Source organism: Gymnoscopelus braueri (genome assembly GCF_963280865.1).
Source record: "Gymnoscopelus braueri genome assembly, chromosome: 5".
Lineage (NCBI taxonomy): Eukaryota > Metazoa > Chordata > Actinopteri > Myctophiformes > Myctophidae > Gymnoscopelus > Gymnoscopelus braueri.
In genome coordinates this window covers 15437978-15453925 of record NC_137606.1, presented here as the reverse complement: position 1 = coordinate 15453925, position 15948 = coordinate 15437978, and the positions used below count along the sequence as shown (strand labels likewise).

Below are 15948 nucleotides of genomic sequence, written 5' to 3'. Positions count from 1 at the left end.
ACAATCCTCGTACGAGTAAAAGAGATCTCGTGTGTCACGTGTCTTTCTTTATCTGTGTGTGATCAAACAGCAAGGGGGTTTAAGATAACGATCAAGAACCTATCATTTCACTGGTCCTTCGTGTCGGATTTCTACGTCGTTTTTGGAAGAGGAGAAGAGGACGCATCGCAAGTCTATCGATAGCCAGAGATCCAAGAGGGTCCTGCAAGCCCTGGGGTGTAAAGTCGCACCAGGCCGGTGTTCACCAGTCCGAAATCTTCTCTTCGACGAACGACTGCCGAAATCTGAACGTGATCACACGCCTATAAGAAACATGTAAGTGGTCCTTGTGTGGACATATTGTTGTTATTACTAAGGTGTAATATTGACAAGTGTGGTCCTTGTGTGGACATATTGTTGTTATTACGAAGGTGTAATATTGACAAGTGTGTTGTAGTTGTGCATAGATAAGCAACTACAGTTATAGTTGTGTTGTAGTGGCGGAAGCCACTGCATTTTATTAGCTGCAAGAGTATACTGGTACAAGTTGAGTGTGTGTTTGTCACGGTGGTTGAAAGCCAGTGGGTCTGACAGCCCCCTCCGGGGAAATCTAGTCGTGTAAACTGCTTTGTCTATATTTATTCTATATATCTAGTATAACCCCCATAACAATCTCAGGGGTGTACGGTGTATGGTTTGGATGTGATAAGTGAGTGATAAGTGCGTGATTCCCTGGGGCACGTCTACACGTGGTGGACGTGGTGAATTTGGGTGTGATACAGTTTTTGGCCAGTATACAGCAGTGCCTAGATAAAGTTTGAAATACTGTACACTTAGTTAGGATAAGAACAAGATCTTTACAGTGAATAAAATAATTTCTACACATTGAACAGAACATTATAATAACCACACATATTTAAGTTCACCCACATAATAGTAATTGACTGCTAATATGGAGAAGGAAAAAGAAGATCCTGGGAAACAAGTGATTGTAGTCGATGTTACCAAAGAAGAAGTGAAACCAAAGGGAAGAAAGAATATAAGGCCAAAGAAGGCCCCCGGATTTATGTATAGATGTGGTAGATGTGGTCAGAAGGGCCACTTTATGGTTGTTTGCGAGTCAAACACAACAGTGGATGGTTGGAATGATGAGAGAGATTAGAGAAGCGAGAAAGAGAAGAAGGTAGGAGGCTGTGCGCATTAGAGCGACAGCGAGAGAGAGAGAGTTTTGTAGTAAGAAGAACATGTTTTGTTTTGTCTAAAAGATGTGTAAATGAGAGAGTGGATTGTGCATTTTTCGTGATCTGTATGAATTGCCCCACATAGATGCAGTAATCATTTAAACATTTCAAAATTCCATGTCGTGGTGCACAACGACATGGAAGGAGTGATGTTTAAATGAGAGTAAGAGTGTATGTATGTGTGTGGATGAATGTATTTTTTTTTAGTAACAACATGAGAATCACAGTACATGGCAGTACAGTCCACCTAGAAGTTATTTTTCTGCATGAAAGGAGGAAGAGAGAGAGTGTGCATGTGTGTTCAGGTGTTAGTGTACATGAATTGTAAGTGAATGTGGTGTTTGGGTGTAATACATATGTACTATATGTAAAGTGTGAAGGGTAGCAACAGTAGTGTGAACAAATGGGTTATGACGTGCGTGTGTGCTTGTATACGTGCATGTGTGTAGTTTCATGTACCGAAAAGACTGTGTGTGTTTGAAGCATGTGGAATGACGTCACTTACGTTGGAGAGTGTCAGGTACTGTGTGTGTGAGAGGAGTGAGTGTGTCTGTCTGACTGTCTGCATGTGTGTGTGTGTTCACATGTGTGCGTGAGAGAGAGAGAGACAGAGAGACAGAGACTGATTACTGGAGTGTGTGTGTGCGCTCCAGTGAGCCTGCCTGTGCGTGAGTGTGTGAGTGTGTGTGTGTGTGCGTGTGCGTGTGAAGTCCAGCCAAGAAAGAACAGGAGAAGCCCAAATAATTTTCAGTTTAGAGTATTTTTTACTCAGTTTGGGAACTTTAAAGTATCTGTACAATTTTTTTAAGTATTTCTACTCATTTGAGTATTCCACAAGGGCTTGTTAAGTCCAGCCAATTTCTCAAGGGAAATAGCAAATTTTGAGGCCACGTTTCTCAGTTGTCTCACGTAATCTCTTGTGTTGATTTATTTTGGGAGAATCTCCCACACACGTGAGGTATGTGTGGAAAACCACAAGTAAGCTCTTAAAGCACTTGAAGGTCACGGGCAATAAAGCATCTAGCTTCCTAGGCCACTCACTCAGCATGACATGATGCAAAATTATGGGTTTAACTGGTTTGTTAAGATAAAAAAAAAAAAAAAGATTAGACGAGCTCCTCTGTGTAGGCCTTGCCTGACCATACTAATCCCTTTGTCCAAACTGAAAGATGTTAAGGCCTCTAGGTTTTTACTCCAAATGTCTCTTAACTAACCCATTAAGACCTGGAACCTGTGTACATTTTTGATATGTACTGAACCTCATCTCACTAAAGTTCGTTGCCAAGATGCATTTTCTACTTAGTTTATTTTTTGCTGCACAGTAGACTAGCAGAGGCACTTTTACGCCTGGGAAACGCTTATGTAGATAAGATAGCAAAGGAACCTAGTCGCGCTTCACATTGGGAGTTTTTTATTTGTTATGTCTGCCACCAGTGACACAGACCATTTCACACTTAGGATCTGAAGTTGAGTCATGACCATAGGTCATATCTCAAACAGGAGGGATGGTACACATATAATATATAATTAAGCAGCATTTTCACACTTATAATTTTCAAAATTATGCTAAACAGTTTTGTACATGTTTTTAGACAATGAAAAGGTAACGAAAGGCCATATGTAAGACTATTATTTCCACTTCTTGAAAAGTGATGATACTGTAAAACTAGCGAATAAAGTCCAAAGTGCAAATTATCTGTCTAGTCTTTTCTCTCTCCCTACAGGGACTGAAGCACTGGTGATCTGCATGCCGTGATAAAGATCATCAAGCGAAAGGACCAGGACCAACTCTGCGCTGAGAGGGTCCGTTCCGAGTCCTGGTCACCAACACAATTGCTGTGAAACGTGTTATTTGGATCCACAAAAGGCCACTGTAAATTGGTGCGAACATTATCAGATATTTAAGTAATAGGAGTGAAAAAGCCAGCAGCGGGTGGGGCCGAGCTGATAGCGCTCAGGTCAGACCCAAACCTGGAGAAGACTCCCATTAGAATATTCCCCATCCCCATTCCTATTACACTTAGAATTGCACCCCTGGTATTTTTGTGAGTTTTATCATTTCTATGAGTGTATTATATATTTGTATTATTAAAGTTACTCGTAAATCGAGGAGTGTTGACGAAAATGTTTCTCACCGTCTAAATCTAAATGCTGGGTATATTTTTACGCTAATCAAATCGCTAAGACTAAAATGTGAATGTTTATGTTTGCACACATATAAATATATCTGCTTCACACAACTGGTCATGAGAAGTGACATGCCTCGAAATCCAATATCGCTGGTGAGCCTTGGGAGAAAATGACTTTGAACTAACAGCAGCTATTTGCCGTGTAAACCGTACCATCAGTTGAAATACGCCCTAAATAGCACTGTTAAGCCTGTATGTCACTCGGAAGCCTAACCTTTGTTATGTCCACGCTGGCTCTGTGAAGAAGGGTCAGATCAACGAACACAATTGTCAACAGACATTAATGCTGACTCCCCCGTGTTTGTTTAGATCAACTAAGAATTGGAGGTTGTAAGAAAAATACAATCTCACTGGTAATCCCGTGCCAATAAGGTTGGTTTGTCTCTCTTTCCCCATCTTGGAGTGGGAAAGCTTATGTTACGTGTAGAGACAATTAACTATAGACGTAGCCTGTTCCTCAATGCTACAATGACAATTGAAGAGGCCCAAAACCGTGAGTTTGAGTCAGCCTCGTTAATGGCCGTCCAGAATAGATGGACTCTTGACCTTTTGACTGCTGCGAGTGGAGGGGTCTGCGTTTCTGATAAAAAGGACATGTGGTGTTTTTTTTTATTTCAGATGACATTAATTCCAAGAATGTTAGTGACGCAAAGCAAGACCATTAGTTATTCCTTTCAAGCCCTATTTGAGAGTGACATAGAAAGTTAGTCCCAAGGCCACTGGAAGCGAAGAGGCAAATGTTTGAGTTGTTGGGTTGATTAATAAAAATCCTGTTATGATGTTCATTTTGAAATGTGAAGGCAAGAAAAATGTGATTGATGTTCAGAAGTATTAATTAAATGAACAACAGGAGGGAATGTTAGGACCAGTTTATAATATCTGTGTACAGAGATATATATTATAATGTGTGTATATAAGTTCTTTCTTTGATTTGTATTCATTTAATTGAATTCCTGCAATGTATTAATCCAATGTGTAATATGTCTGACAGTCCTTATCAGCTAGTAGAATTCCACTCCACTGTCTCCTCCTTTCTCCTGTCTTTTGATAATAAAGTGCTTGGCAGAGGGGAGGATGCGCCATTGTAAGTTGGGATCGTGTCCAGTGAGATACATGGTCGTTTACAATCCTCGTACGAGTAAAAGAGATCTCGTGTGTCACGTGTCTTTCTTTATCTGTGTGTGATCAAACAGCAAGGGGGTTTAAGATAACGATCAAGAACCTATCAGTTCCCCCCAGAATAGGGATGCTAGGGTTAAAGTGGTTAATTTAAAAATAAAAAAATAAGGTCCCTATCACACAAAGGTTTGTGGGCCCCCCTGCAGTATCTCTGACCCCTTAGGGGTCCCAGACCCCCTGTTGAAGACCCCTGCTAAAGAGTGCTTGTTTAATAACAGGGGTCTCCCTGTCTCTGCAGCTCTTAAATAGAAAATACATTATCAGGTGGGTTGCCAGTTTCAGCCAATCAAGAAAGAGTACCCATTTATCAGCTTTATCAGTTTTATAGTGTTTCAGTTCCAATTCAGTCTGCTCCCTTCTTTGTGTCATCATCTTCATTTGTGTTTATCCTGACCCCAAAATGTATTTTCTGTTTACTAAAGAGATGGAGAGATGGGGAGACCCCTGTTACTGAACAAACACTCTATTGAAATGAGCACAAACAGCATCTAGAGCTATTTAACACTTGCTATTTTCACCATTTTAGAAAATATTTCAAATAGGTCTTAATTGGTTGAGTGCTTCATAATTTTGTGTCCTAGACACCAAATTTGTCTTCTGGGTCTTGAGCTGAGAATGTCTGGGAATCAAGACATTCAAAAAATTATAATATGAATTATGAAGACGATTGGGCATGAGATTTTCATGTAGTGCAAGCCAGCTGTCAAGGTGAAGGCCACATTTACAAATTAGAGGAAATGTAATGTTTGAACCACTGACGGAAGACCCTTTCTCCCTGCTCACACAGCTATAGCTGCAGATGATGTGTTTACTCTGTTCTCTGTCACTGGGGCAGGATGGGGGCCAGGATGGGGTCAGGTCAGAACAGCACACACAGCACAAGTGTGAAGTGTTTGAATCAGCTGATTGATGGATCACTTTACTTTGGGGACCACAATTTCAAAACAGGAAGGGGGATGTCTGTCTGTCTGTCTGTCTGTCTGTCTGTCTGTCTGTCTGTCTGTCTGTCTGTCTGTCTGTCCATCCATGAAAGTTCAATTAATACCCTATATTACCAATTTACATGAAGGCTGTGCAGACTTTACCCAGTTTAGTTGCTAATAGTGTGCCTGTGTAACTCTGTTTTGATCATACATCTGATATCTGAATGTATTTATTATTTACTCTCTGTGTGTGTGCGTGCGTGCGTGAGTGCGTGCGTGCGAGCATACAGACAGACAGACAGACAGACAGACAGACAGACAGACAGACAGACAGACAGACAGACAGACAGACAGACAGACAGACACACACACACGCGTACGTATGTACGTATGTACAGTACGTACATAGATACGTACATACATACGTACATACATACGTACATACATACGTACATACATACATACGTACATACATATACGTACATACATACGTACATATACGTACATACACATACATGAATCTATTAGCTTTGAACTACCAGAGAAAAATGTCAAATGAATCCCCTGTCAAATCTCCCAGGGGAGTGATGATGAAATGTGATTGCTGTGTTGATTGTCTGTGGCAACATTGTCAGTAACACTTCACTGAGACTTCATGCATTAAAACATGAGGATGGATCAAAGGTAACAACATGACACAGGGCACAGTGGTTTGATAAAGCAAAACATCCACAGCATTTGTCTCCTATTTATCTCAGGACCAATACAACTATGACATCCAAGGTAATGTTAGTACATTGATGTCAGTATCCCTATTTTGGGCATGCCATTATTAGAGGCATACATTATTATTTAAAATGTGTTTGTTTCGCAACGTGTCGTGACATCGTGACATGGCAAATCTGTTTGATTTGTTGAACTGTTGTTGCATGAGGAGCTCAACCAAATCCACATCACTAGATTGGAGTTGTTTTCCGACTGCAAAAAGAATCACTTGTAATCCTTCTAATCCTGAAACTACCTCTGGCAAACAAAATCATTTGAGGGCTGTTGAGCATGCAGTCAAAAATATAACTTGGCCTGCATCCCAAAAACAAAAAGACAGTTCAGGTGGAAAAATGGGCATGGAGGCTTTGGAATAACTATGGCTAAAAAATGCCCGTTGGAAACGATTTCCATTGGGAACACATGCCCCTCTCGTTGTACAAACCCGTTGTACCCTTTGTCACGTTATATCCGGCTGTCTGTCCGTGTCCCTTTTGTGCACATTCTGTGTATGGGGATCTCTGTATCTATTTCTCCATGTCCCTTTTATGCCCATGGAGGGCCCTGGTGTCATCAGAATATGCCCATATATGGGTATCAGTCCCAATATGACCATATGGGCTTATCGATCCATATCATATCGGTGGCTCTGGACAACCGCCGATCCGACGACTTCACGTCAGGCAACACCCTCCTACGGGTCCCATGGCGATACACCCGCAGGCTTTGAAGTTGGTTGGGGGGACGGACGGTTATCGAGATACACAGGATAGTTACGCACGCTGGCACGTGTGAAACTTTTGTCGGGTGCCAGGAATGTTTCCAATTACCGTATAATCAAGCATTGCTGGCATCAGACAACATTTCTATCCCTTCAGTAATTAATTAGCTGAGCTGATATGGCCGAAGGTTTACTTAGAAATTCCGGATCAACATGAATTCTATGCATGGAATAAAAAAACTCCCCACATGGCCCCCTCTGTGGCAGGCATTCTCCTTCTCCCTCCCCCTATTCATTCCAAATTCCACTTGCTCAAAAATCTGTTATTTTCAGCGAATGACACTGTCGTGTGACAAAATATGAACTATGTCTTTCTATACAATTTCTTTTTCTGGAACGTGGTTCTTATGCTTTCTCCATGCATCCCACCCCACCTCTACCTCTCTCTCACTCCCTCCTTACCTCCCTCCATCTTTTTTTCCACATAACCTCCTCTCTCTCTAAACTTCCTCTGCCCTTCTCCATGCTTCTCTCTGTGCAGCTACGGTAGGGACGCAATAACCTCTTTCTCACTCAGTGTCATCACAGGCTCGGCTTTGATTGATAGACTGTGTAAACTAGAAAAGGCTGTGAACGGAGAATTGGAGAGGTGGAGTAGCGATTTGTCATGACGACGTCTGACAGCGACGCTGCGAGGACAGGCCACATCTGTTCCATCTCACATAAACGTTCACTGTGATTCATGGAGTATGGACAAAGGCTAGAGAAAATTTAAAGCCACTGACATTGATTTGCACAAAAAGCAGTGTAGACAGTTAGTGCTTCATTTACTTGAAGAAAACACTGATAAAGTTGTTGTGACAAAAAATAAAGACTTACCCAAGTCCTAAAAAAATAGGGCAAAAAGCACTGAACTGTGGAAGCAAGGACAGCCTCCATGATGCTTATCTTTTCATGCTGTTAGTTGAACACCAGCAAGAGTGAAGGACAGTCGAGCAACTCAAAAACTCTTCAGCAATGGTGAAAAATACCTTGCACAAATGTGTGAAATTTAAATAGCTGAATTGTTTTAAGAATGTCGGATACCACACATTAATTCATATCTTAGATGATGAAACTCATTCAGGAACATTATAATTCAAATGCAGTACATTGCTGCTCACTCCTGAAGTATGAATTGTGAATTGTAAAATAAAAAACAAGTGGATCATTTATGGACCCTTATGGTTCAATTTGGTGCCATTTTCACACTCAATTTCCATTTGTTCCATTTGATTTCAATTAACATTCAGGATTTGACTGTGAATGGGTAAGAAGTAGAGGACTGCATTGGGATTTGGATCCTGCATGTCCCGTGGGACCCGCCGCAAATCTTGCGAGAGCGGGCAGTTTTAATTTGCTGCGGGCTGGAATAGCTCATAAAAAAACTAAGAAAACAGCAGATCCTAGGATTTAGCACACCAGAAGGCTGGAGTCAACAAATGAAGATGAAAAAGAACAATGATCAAAGCAGGTCGTTACAATACAAAAGCAAGGCAAGAAAGCACTTTTTTTGTTGCTACAAATGTGCAAAAGTATTGATACAACTGTCACAAATCTATGCTTCAAAGAGAAAGCAGTTTTTCCTGGACATATTAAACAAGATGCTATTGTTGCTCTTTGCCGTAGAGACATTCAGACATTCAGGCGACCAATTGAGAGCCCCACAATCTACCCATGCTTTTAAAAAGGACTCAAAACATACCTTTTTAACAAAGCCTTTGCTTAGCCTTTTTCTAAGGTCTTTTACTCTATGCCTTAATTCGTTTTTAATCTAAGTTTTACCCCAAGAAGGTCTTGTTGTTGCCGAATGTTTAGTTTTTTTGTTGTCTTGCCTTTGTTATTTGTTTTTAAATCCTGTAGCACTTTGTGATTTGCAAAAATGCAAAGTGTGTTATAAATCAAATGTATTATTATTATTATTATTATGTAACTTCCTTGTCGGGAAAGACAATTTGTTGATGTAGCCGCTAAATGGGGCAAATGTTATGTAAAAGATGTTCATTGTGTCTCTGTCCATGGTGCTGAATTGGTCAAATCTTGTCTCTCTCCCTCTCTCTCTCATCTCACACACACACACACACACACACACACACACACACACACACACACACACACACACACACACACACACACACACACACACACACACACACACACACACACACACACACACACACACACACACACACATTCTGTCTCTAACCCCATTCAGCTTACTGGAAATTCTCTGCCAATGTGCTGCTATATTTAACTTTGGGGTCATGTGTGAACGTGCAGCGATTTTGAATGCCTTCTTCCAGCCACAGTATGTGTGAACGCAGAGCATTCTATACTGCTATGACGGTGCTTTTCATAAGTACTGTAAGTGCAACTGTTGTGTGTATATGAATGGAGGAGTGTTCAATGTGAGTTATACAAGAAGTAATTACGCTGTGGTAGAGAGAGAGAGAGAGAGAGAGAGAGAGAGAGAGAGAGAGAGAGAGAGAGAGAGAGAGAGAGAGAGAGAGAGAGAGAGAGAGAGAGAGAGAGAAGTATGGTCGAACACGCATATGTTACAGTTACAGTATATCAAGAGAGAGACTGGGACAGTTTACTGGGTCGAGCAAGCATGGTTTTATAGCGAGAGAGAGAATGTGCCTTACCTGAGGCGAAAACTGTTCAATGACCAACATGCTTCAGAGCAATGTTAACATAACAAGAGAAAGGTGTGTCCAACAACAATGGCAGTTAAAGCAGCTCTGTTTATTACATTGTGGTGTGTGCAGGGAGTGGGTGGGCGAGAGACAGAAAGAGAGAAAAACACAGATGGATTAATGTTAAATTAGCTTGATTAAGAATTCTTTACTGATATCTCTCTCGTCGCGGCTTTCTTTATCTGTCTCTGCTGAACAGTAGCAGGTCACCTAGTGGTGGTTGTTTAAAAAGAACGAGCATTAGGTTGATATTTCAAGATATGCTGTCTTGGACATGAGGAGATTTTAGGCTACAGGAGGAAGCAGCACTTCCAACTGGTCCACCTGTGAACCCCCACGCCAGTGTGATAATGAATGATGATGATCATTATATCACATTATTATTCTGCTCCCGTGAATGGTACGGGCAGGAGTACGAGCAGATCTGCTTCCTCAGCAGAAAACCATTGGCTTTGACGGATTAAAGTTACATTAGCCGGTCTGCCACCCTGCAGATGGATGCTATTGATATTTTCTTATCTCCAAATGCCTATCGTGTGCTTACAGTCACCTCTCGCGCGAGTATTAGGTACTGTACCCCGACAGTGTGCTGGCAACGATGAGAACACGGACATGCCGCAACTCTACTGATAAGGAGGGCATGTGAGAACGCCTCTCCCATTGCCTATATGCTACTGTAGCAGTTTATGTTACTGTAATTTATTTCCCGACAATGCAATGGTATTCATGTCTAAACGTGGCTTCTGTTTGTATTTACACATGTATTTAAATATGTGTACATACTCACCGGTGATGCTGCCGCAACCGAATTCACAAATGTAAGTTGAATGGAGTTGAATTGAGTTTCCCGCGATTCAAGCGGCATTATGTTTTATCACGTGTGAATGACCCTTTAGACTTTAATTAACTGAGGAGTTTACTGTGCATTGAAGCAAGAGTGTTGTGATGCAGCCTGCATAAGTTACACCAAGCTGTCATAGTGCACTTATAGTGTCAGTTTCCAGTGGTGGAAAGTAACTAAGTACATGTACTTAAGTACAATTTTGAGTTACTTTACTAGAGTATTTCCAATTTGCTTCTACTCCACTACCGCTCAGAGGCAAATATTGTACTTTTACTCCACTACAATTATTTGAAAACTTTAGTTACTAGTTACTTTGCAGATATACATTAATATATTATAAAACATACATTAACCACTTTATCCCTATTTTATACATAATTGCCGATCTACAAGCTCACAACGCGTCACGCTGTGAGCTTGTAGATCAGCTATTTTCAAACATTAGTACTTTTACTTTTGGTGCTTTAAGTATATTTTGATGCCAATACTTTTGTACTTTTACTCAAGTAACATTTTAAACACAGGCCTTTTACTTGTAACAGAGTATTTTTATATTGTGGTATTGCTACTTTTACTTAAGTGAAATATCTGAGTACTCATTCCACCAGTGTCAGTTTCACAGAAAAGGATTACAGCAGCCTCCAATAGTTCTGCTCATTCAACTGAGTCAGAGATAGTAGTCCATAAAGGTCATCACAGCCCTGAACAAATGACAATCTGCTGCCTAAGGTGTGAAAATTGATTTCACGTCCGAGATGATACAATTAAAAGTATCATTATTATTACTGGGGAGGCGGTGAATGCTCTTCAAACACAGCAGCTTTTCAAATGATCTTTTCAAGTGTCCTAAGAGAGGAGGGATGTGTAACTCTTTATTCTAAATGCTGCTGGTCATTAACACGTTATACATCTTCACACATGCAATATAGGAATATAATAATTCAGATTGTTACTATGGATCCGTTTGAGTTATATATTCACTACGGGGGGTGCTATTTATTTCACATGGGGCAGCAGTGGCTCAGAAGGCAGAGCGGCTGTCGATCCCCAGCTCCTCGTAGCTCTGCGTCAAAGTGTCGTTGAGCAAGACACTGAACCCCTAACTGCTGCCGATGAGCAGGTTAGTGCCTTGCCTGGTTTGCTCCACAGTAGTGTCGATTTTGACAGCAAATTTTGATTCAGTTTAAGTCACAGTCTTTTGAATCAAATTCCATTTAGATTTAGTCATCTGAAATGTTTTACTGTTAGTCTAGTTTTAGTTGACTTAATATCATAAGATTATAGCCGACTAAATCTACAGTTGATTTAGTCGACAAAAATATATTTTGGCGGTGCATTGATGGCGCCATAATGGCTGATTTTAACACTTGGTTGCATGCTGAAAATAGCCAATCTACAAGCTCACAACCCGAGCGCAACACCCGAGCGCAGCCAAACATAAAATGACTCGTCGTTTAGTTCTACTGGATCTCTTCTCCACTAGTCTCTCCCTAACATTCTGAATGTGTCACATAATGTAAAGCGCTTTGGATAAAGGCGCAATAGAAATGCACACCATTTGTTATTACCAGAGCTACTGTTAAACAATGCATAGCATCAGTCAACTAATCTGATTCATCTGAAATGATTCCATCCATGCTGATAATTCCCATAATTCCCTCTGGCCATAATTCATTGGCGCTTATAGACTCTCTTGTGCTGAACAGGGAGCTGGTTTTCCTGGTAAAGTATTATGTATTTTTCAGAGATTATATGTATTAATAACGTTTGTCTACAAAAATCTTGAAACCTTTTTGTTTACAGTACTGGCATGAGTACTTTGGTACTGCTGATATGCTGTACTGTATGAGGTGCATTGTCTATCTGCTGTACCTGTTCAATGTAAAGAAGGTATTATGGTATTATTGTCATACTGTAAGGAACCTTGGATTGCCTTATGCATAATATTAAAAGTAAAATCATGCACAAAATAAAGTTATTCAGTAATTAGTAGTGGGTAATTAGCTATTAGTTATACATTTAAAACCTTACAGTAGATGAAGTGACATAAAATACATCATTATAAGTGAGCCATTAGGCATAACGATATTATTCTACCTTTGTTTACAATCTTTATTTACTGATTTACTATTGAAACAAAACATGTGACTGGATTTCAAGGGGCACACAGTCACCAATACTCTCAATATGTTCTCAATATATGACCAAATGACATCCCTGTCTGTTACTGAGCAAGGTAACTGCATGACACATACACATACACATACACCTGACCCTCCTTCTTACCAAAAAAATTATGTCAGCAGCAGAACTACCTCTATCAAACAACTGTTCAAAAAACAACATGTCTTTCTCTCTACAGGTTCACTTTGACCTTATTATTCTCTTTCCACTCGTTCTATTCTTGTAATTAACATCCTCCTTCACAATTGTAACAATGACAAACACTGGGTGGCGGATGTTATGTCACATTTAAAACTTGAACAGCTTAAATATACGATCAGAGGCTCCACTCAGAAGTATACTAGAGTCTGGCAACCGTTCCTGTCATATTTTGAGGAGGGGTATTCTACTGTTGCAATATAGCCATTGTAGTATAGCCATTTGCCTTTCTTCCCCCCCCCCTCCCTTCCCCCTTTCTTCCCAGTTATTTGATTTTGCTGTTTTACTGATTTTTCTTTCATCTTTCTTTCCTTTTTTTTCACTCTCTTATTGACTGTAATTTTTGTGGTATTAATACCGTTTGTCATGAAAATATATTGCACTAAAATGTCCTTGCATTTTCGGTCAATTGATTAATGGTGGATATGAATATTTGTTTCATTTGATATTGTGTACTAGTGTCTGTGGTGTTTTGTAGTTTGTTATATGTTACGTGTATGTGTCTTGAAAAATCAATAAAAACATTTGAATAATAACAATTGTAACAATGACCCCCTTATTGTCCACATTTACAGAGCATGAACAAGAACTATAGTTGTGCTGAGCCAGAGTCCAACCAGCCATTCTTACTGCCTTTGTTCGACAACCTGATTGCCATTGACTACTGTCAGTCTTTTATTGCAGTCCAGTGGTTTAAAGCCACTCCTCTCCATCTCCATCATGCGACAACAAGTCAACACATGCAGGACACCATCATGAGCCAATCATAGCTGAGCATTTCTGCAAACAATTGTCTATTTTTCATGTTTCATCCTTTCATTCGTCCTTTCTTCCATTCAGTGTTAATTTAACCGAGAGATCCTTACCAGAGGATTTTACTGTGTACACTTGCTGCTGAAGGCATTATTAACATTCATTAACTCTGCCTTGGGGCCACGGACAACAGACTCAAGAAAGGAAATATGAAATGTTGTCTTTAGCAGGGATTTAGCTTTCAGCAGTGGCACAAAATCAATGCTGAAAGCATGGAAGTCTAGAAGAACAAAGATAGCATGAATAAGCTGTTGTGAATGATGGTAGAACGATAATGATTACAGACCAGAAGGTTCCCCAGACACGTTACAAATATCTGAATTGTAGAAACAGATCAGACTTTTGGTATGTCACTGAGTAAGGCACTGAGAAAGAGAAGAAGACTATGATTGCACTGCGTGTGCCCCAAACCCAATGTGCAACTTGGTCCCAAGTGGTTGCTCTAAACAAGAAACATGACAGCAAAACAGTAACTTTAACCATGTGGTCCTTGAGGCGACCATAGCGGTCCTTGAGGCAAACTGAAGGGACCCGTAGTCCAAGAGTCCCTTCAGAAGGGACCTGCAGGTCCATTTAGTTCCATTTCTGTAGAGTTAAATGAACACTGAGGATTGTAGTGTGTAGATTGGGGTCGAGATAGAAATCGTATCAGATGGGGGTCCATAGTTCATATATATATATGTCACAGGGAAATTGGCATTCCAGGGAAATTGAAAAAGGAGTTTTTAGGCAGGTTCTTTTTTGAGACAGGGTTTTTTACGCGAGGCGCTCCTCCTCACGAGGAGGAGGAGGAGGAGGAGGAGGCGCGAGGTGGGGCTTTGATGCGAGGCGGACCTGGCTTTTGTTGTTCCCCCCCACATAGCAACCAGGAAGCTACGCTAGGGGAACGCTGAACACGCGTTCACGCGCACACGTGATAATAGTTATTGTCCATGACGGAGGCGCGCCGACTTAGCAGAGCGTGTGTGCGCACGTGCGTGCGTGCATGCATGCGTGCGTTCACACGCATGCACGTTCATGTCTATGCACGTCTATGCACGTTGCATAGACGTTCTAGTCTAGTGTGGCTTGCATTGCCCTCTAGTGTTGGTTCTACAGAATTGCCTGGGGGGGGGGGTGAAAACGAGTGCTCCTTTTTCAATTTCCCTGGAATGCCAATTTCCCTGTAACATATATATCATACTGGGGGTCCTTGAAGTTAAATAGGTTGAGAATCACTGCTTTACAATGCCAAACATTAGCCCTAACTGAGCTGTATGGGACCCCCCCAGTAAAGACCACCCCCGAGGCTGGCTACTCACTGTGGTGCAGCTGCCATCGGTGTCATCCTCCAGAAGACCCAATCTGCAGAGGACCTTCTCATTCCTCACCCAGTACTCTGATGAGTCCAGCACGCTGTTGCTGCACAGCACCTGCAATATACACACACAGCTGCACTGAAGCCAATGCATGGATGCACTGTATATAAATGGGCTTATATGTGCAACCAACCATGCACACGCACGCACGCACGCACGCACGCACGCACGCACGCACGCACGCACGCGCACACACACACACACATTAACTCACTCACTCACCTTTAGTTTCCATTCTCTCTATGCTATGCCCTGTTCAATCAGAAACACTCACGTCAAAGTAGATTTAACCATTTATTGCCACAAATGGAATACAGTTAAGCTTGGCGTTAAAGCTCCGCTCTTGGGAGAATATTCACTGAATTTTGTCGAAGCAGCTTGCTAAGCATATATTCAGGGAATGCTTAAAGACGGGGTGCCGTGATTTTCAGTGATTTTCCCCCCCCCAAAACATAATCATCAGGTATTATGGTTATACTAGGAGGAAGATTTTTTCAAAAAAGTTTACAGAAAGTGTTAAAATTATGTTTTTATGTGGGCACGCCTCCAGTTCATTAAGTATACCTGGTTCTCACCTTAGCACCTCCTCCACCACCTTAGCACCACCCACCTGTCCTAGTCCCTCCTCCTCCTCATGCCCACACCTGTTGTGTTATGATAATGAGGGGGAGGGTATATTTTTACTGTGTCATTAAATGGCTGTTTTTCTATTGGCATGTTTGACCCTCAAGTTTCAGCCTCCAGGAAGAAACTCAAAATAGTCAGAGAAGACATAAAACACCATAAAAACACCACCAGGGGGCTTAATGAAGTTATATC

The 15948-nt window shown here is 41.1% G+C and overlaps 1 protein-coding gene across 1 annotated transcript in view; it reads right to left on the bottom strand.

Moving 5' to 3' along the window:
* Nucleotides 1–15948, bottom strand: part of sphkap (SPHK1 interactor, AKAP domain containing) — a gene marked incomplete at its 3' end in the record, with an annotated part of 118730 nt that overhangs the window by 43846 nt on the left and 58936 nt on the right. The window contains exon 3 of the mRNA XM_080429086.1: nt 15073–15183. Within this exon, the coding sequence (XP_080285212.1) occupies nt 15073–15183 (111 nt within the window). The remainder of the gene's footprint in view (nt 1–15072; nt 15184–15948) is intronic.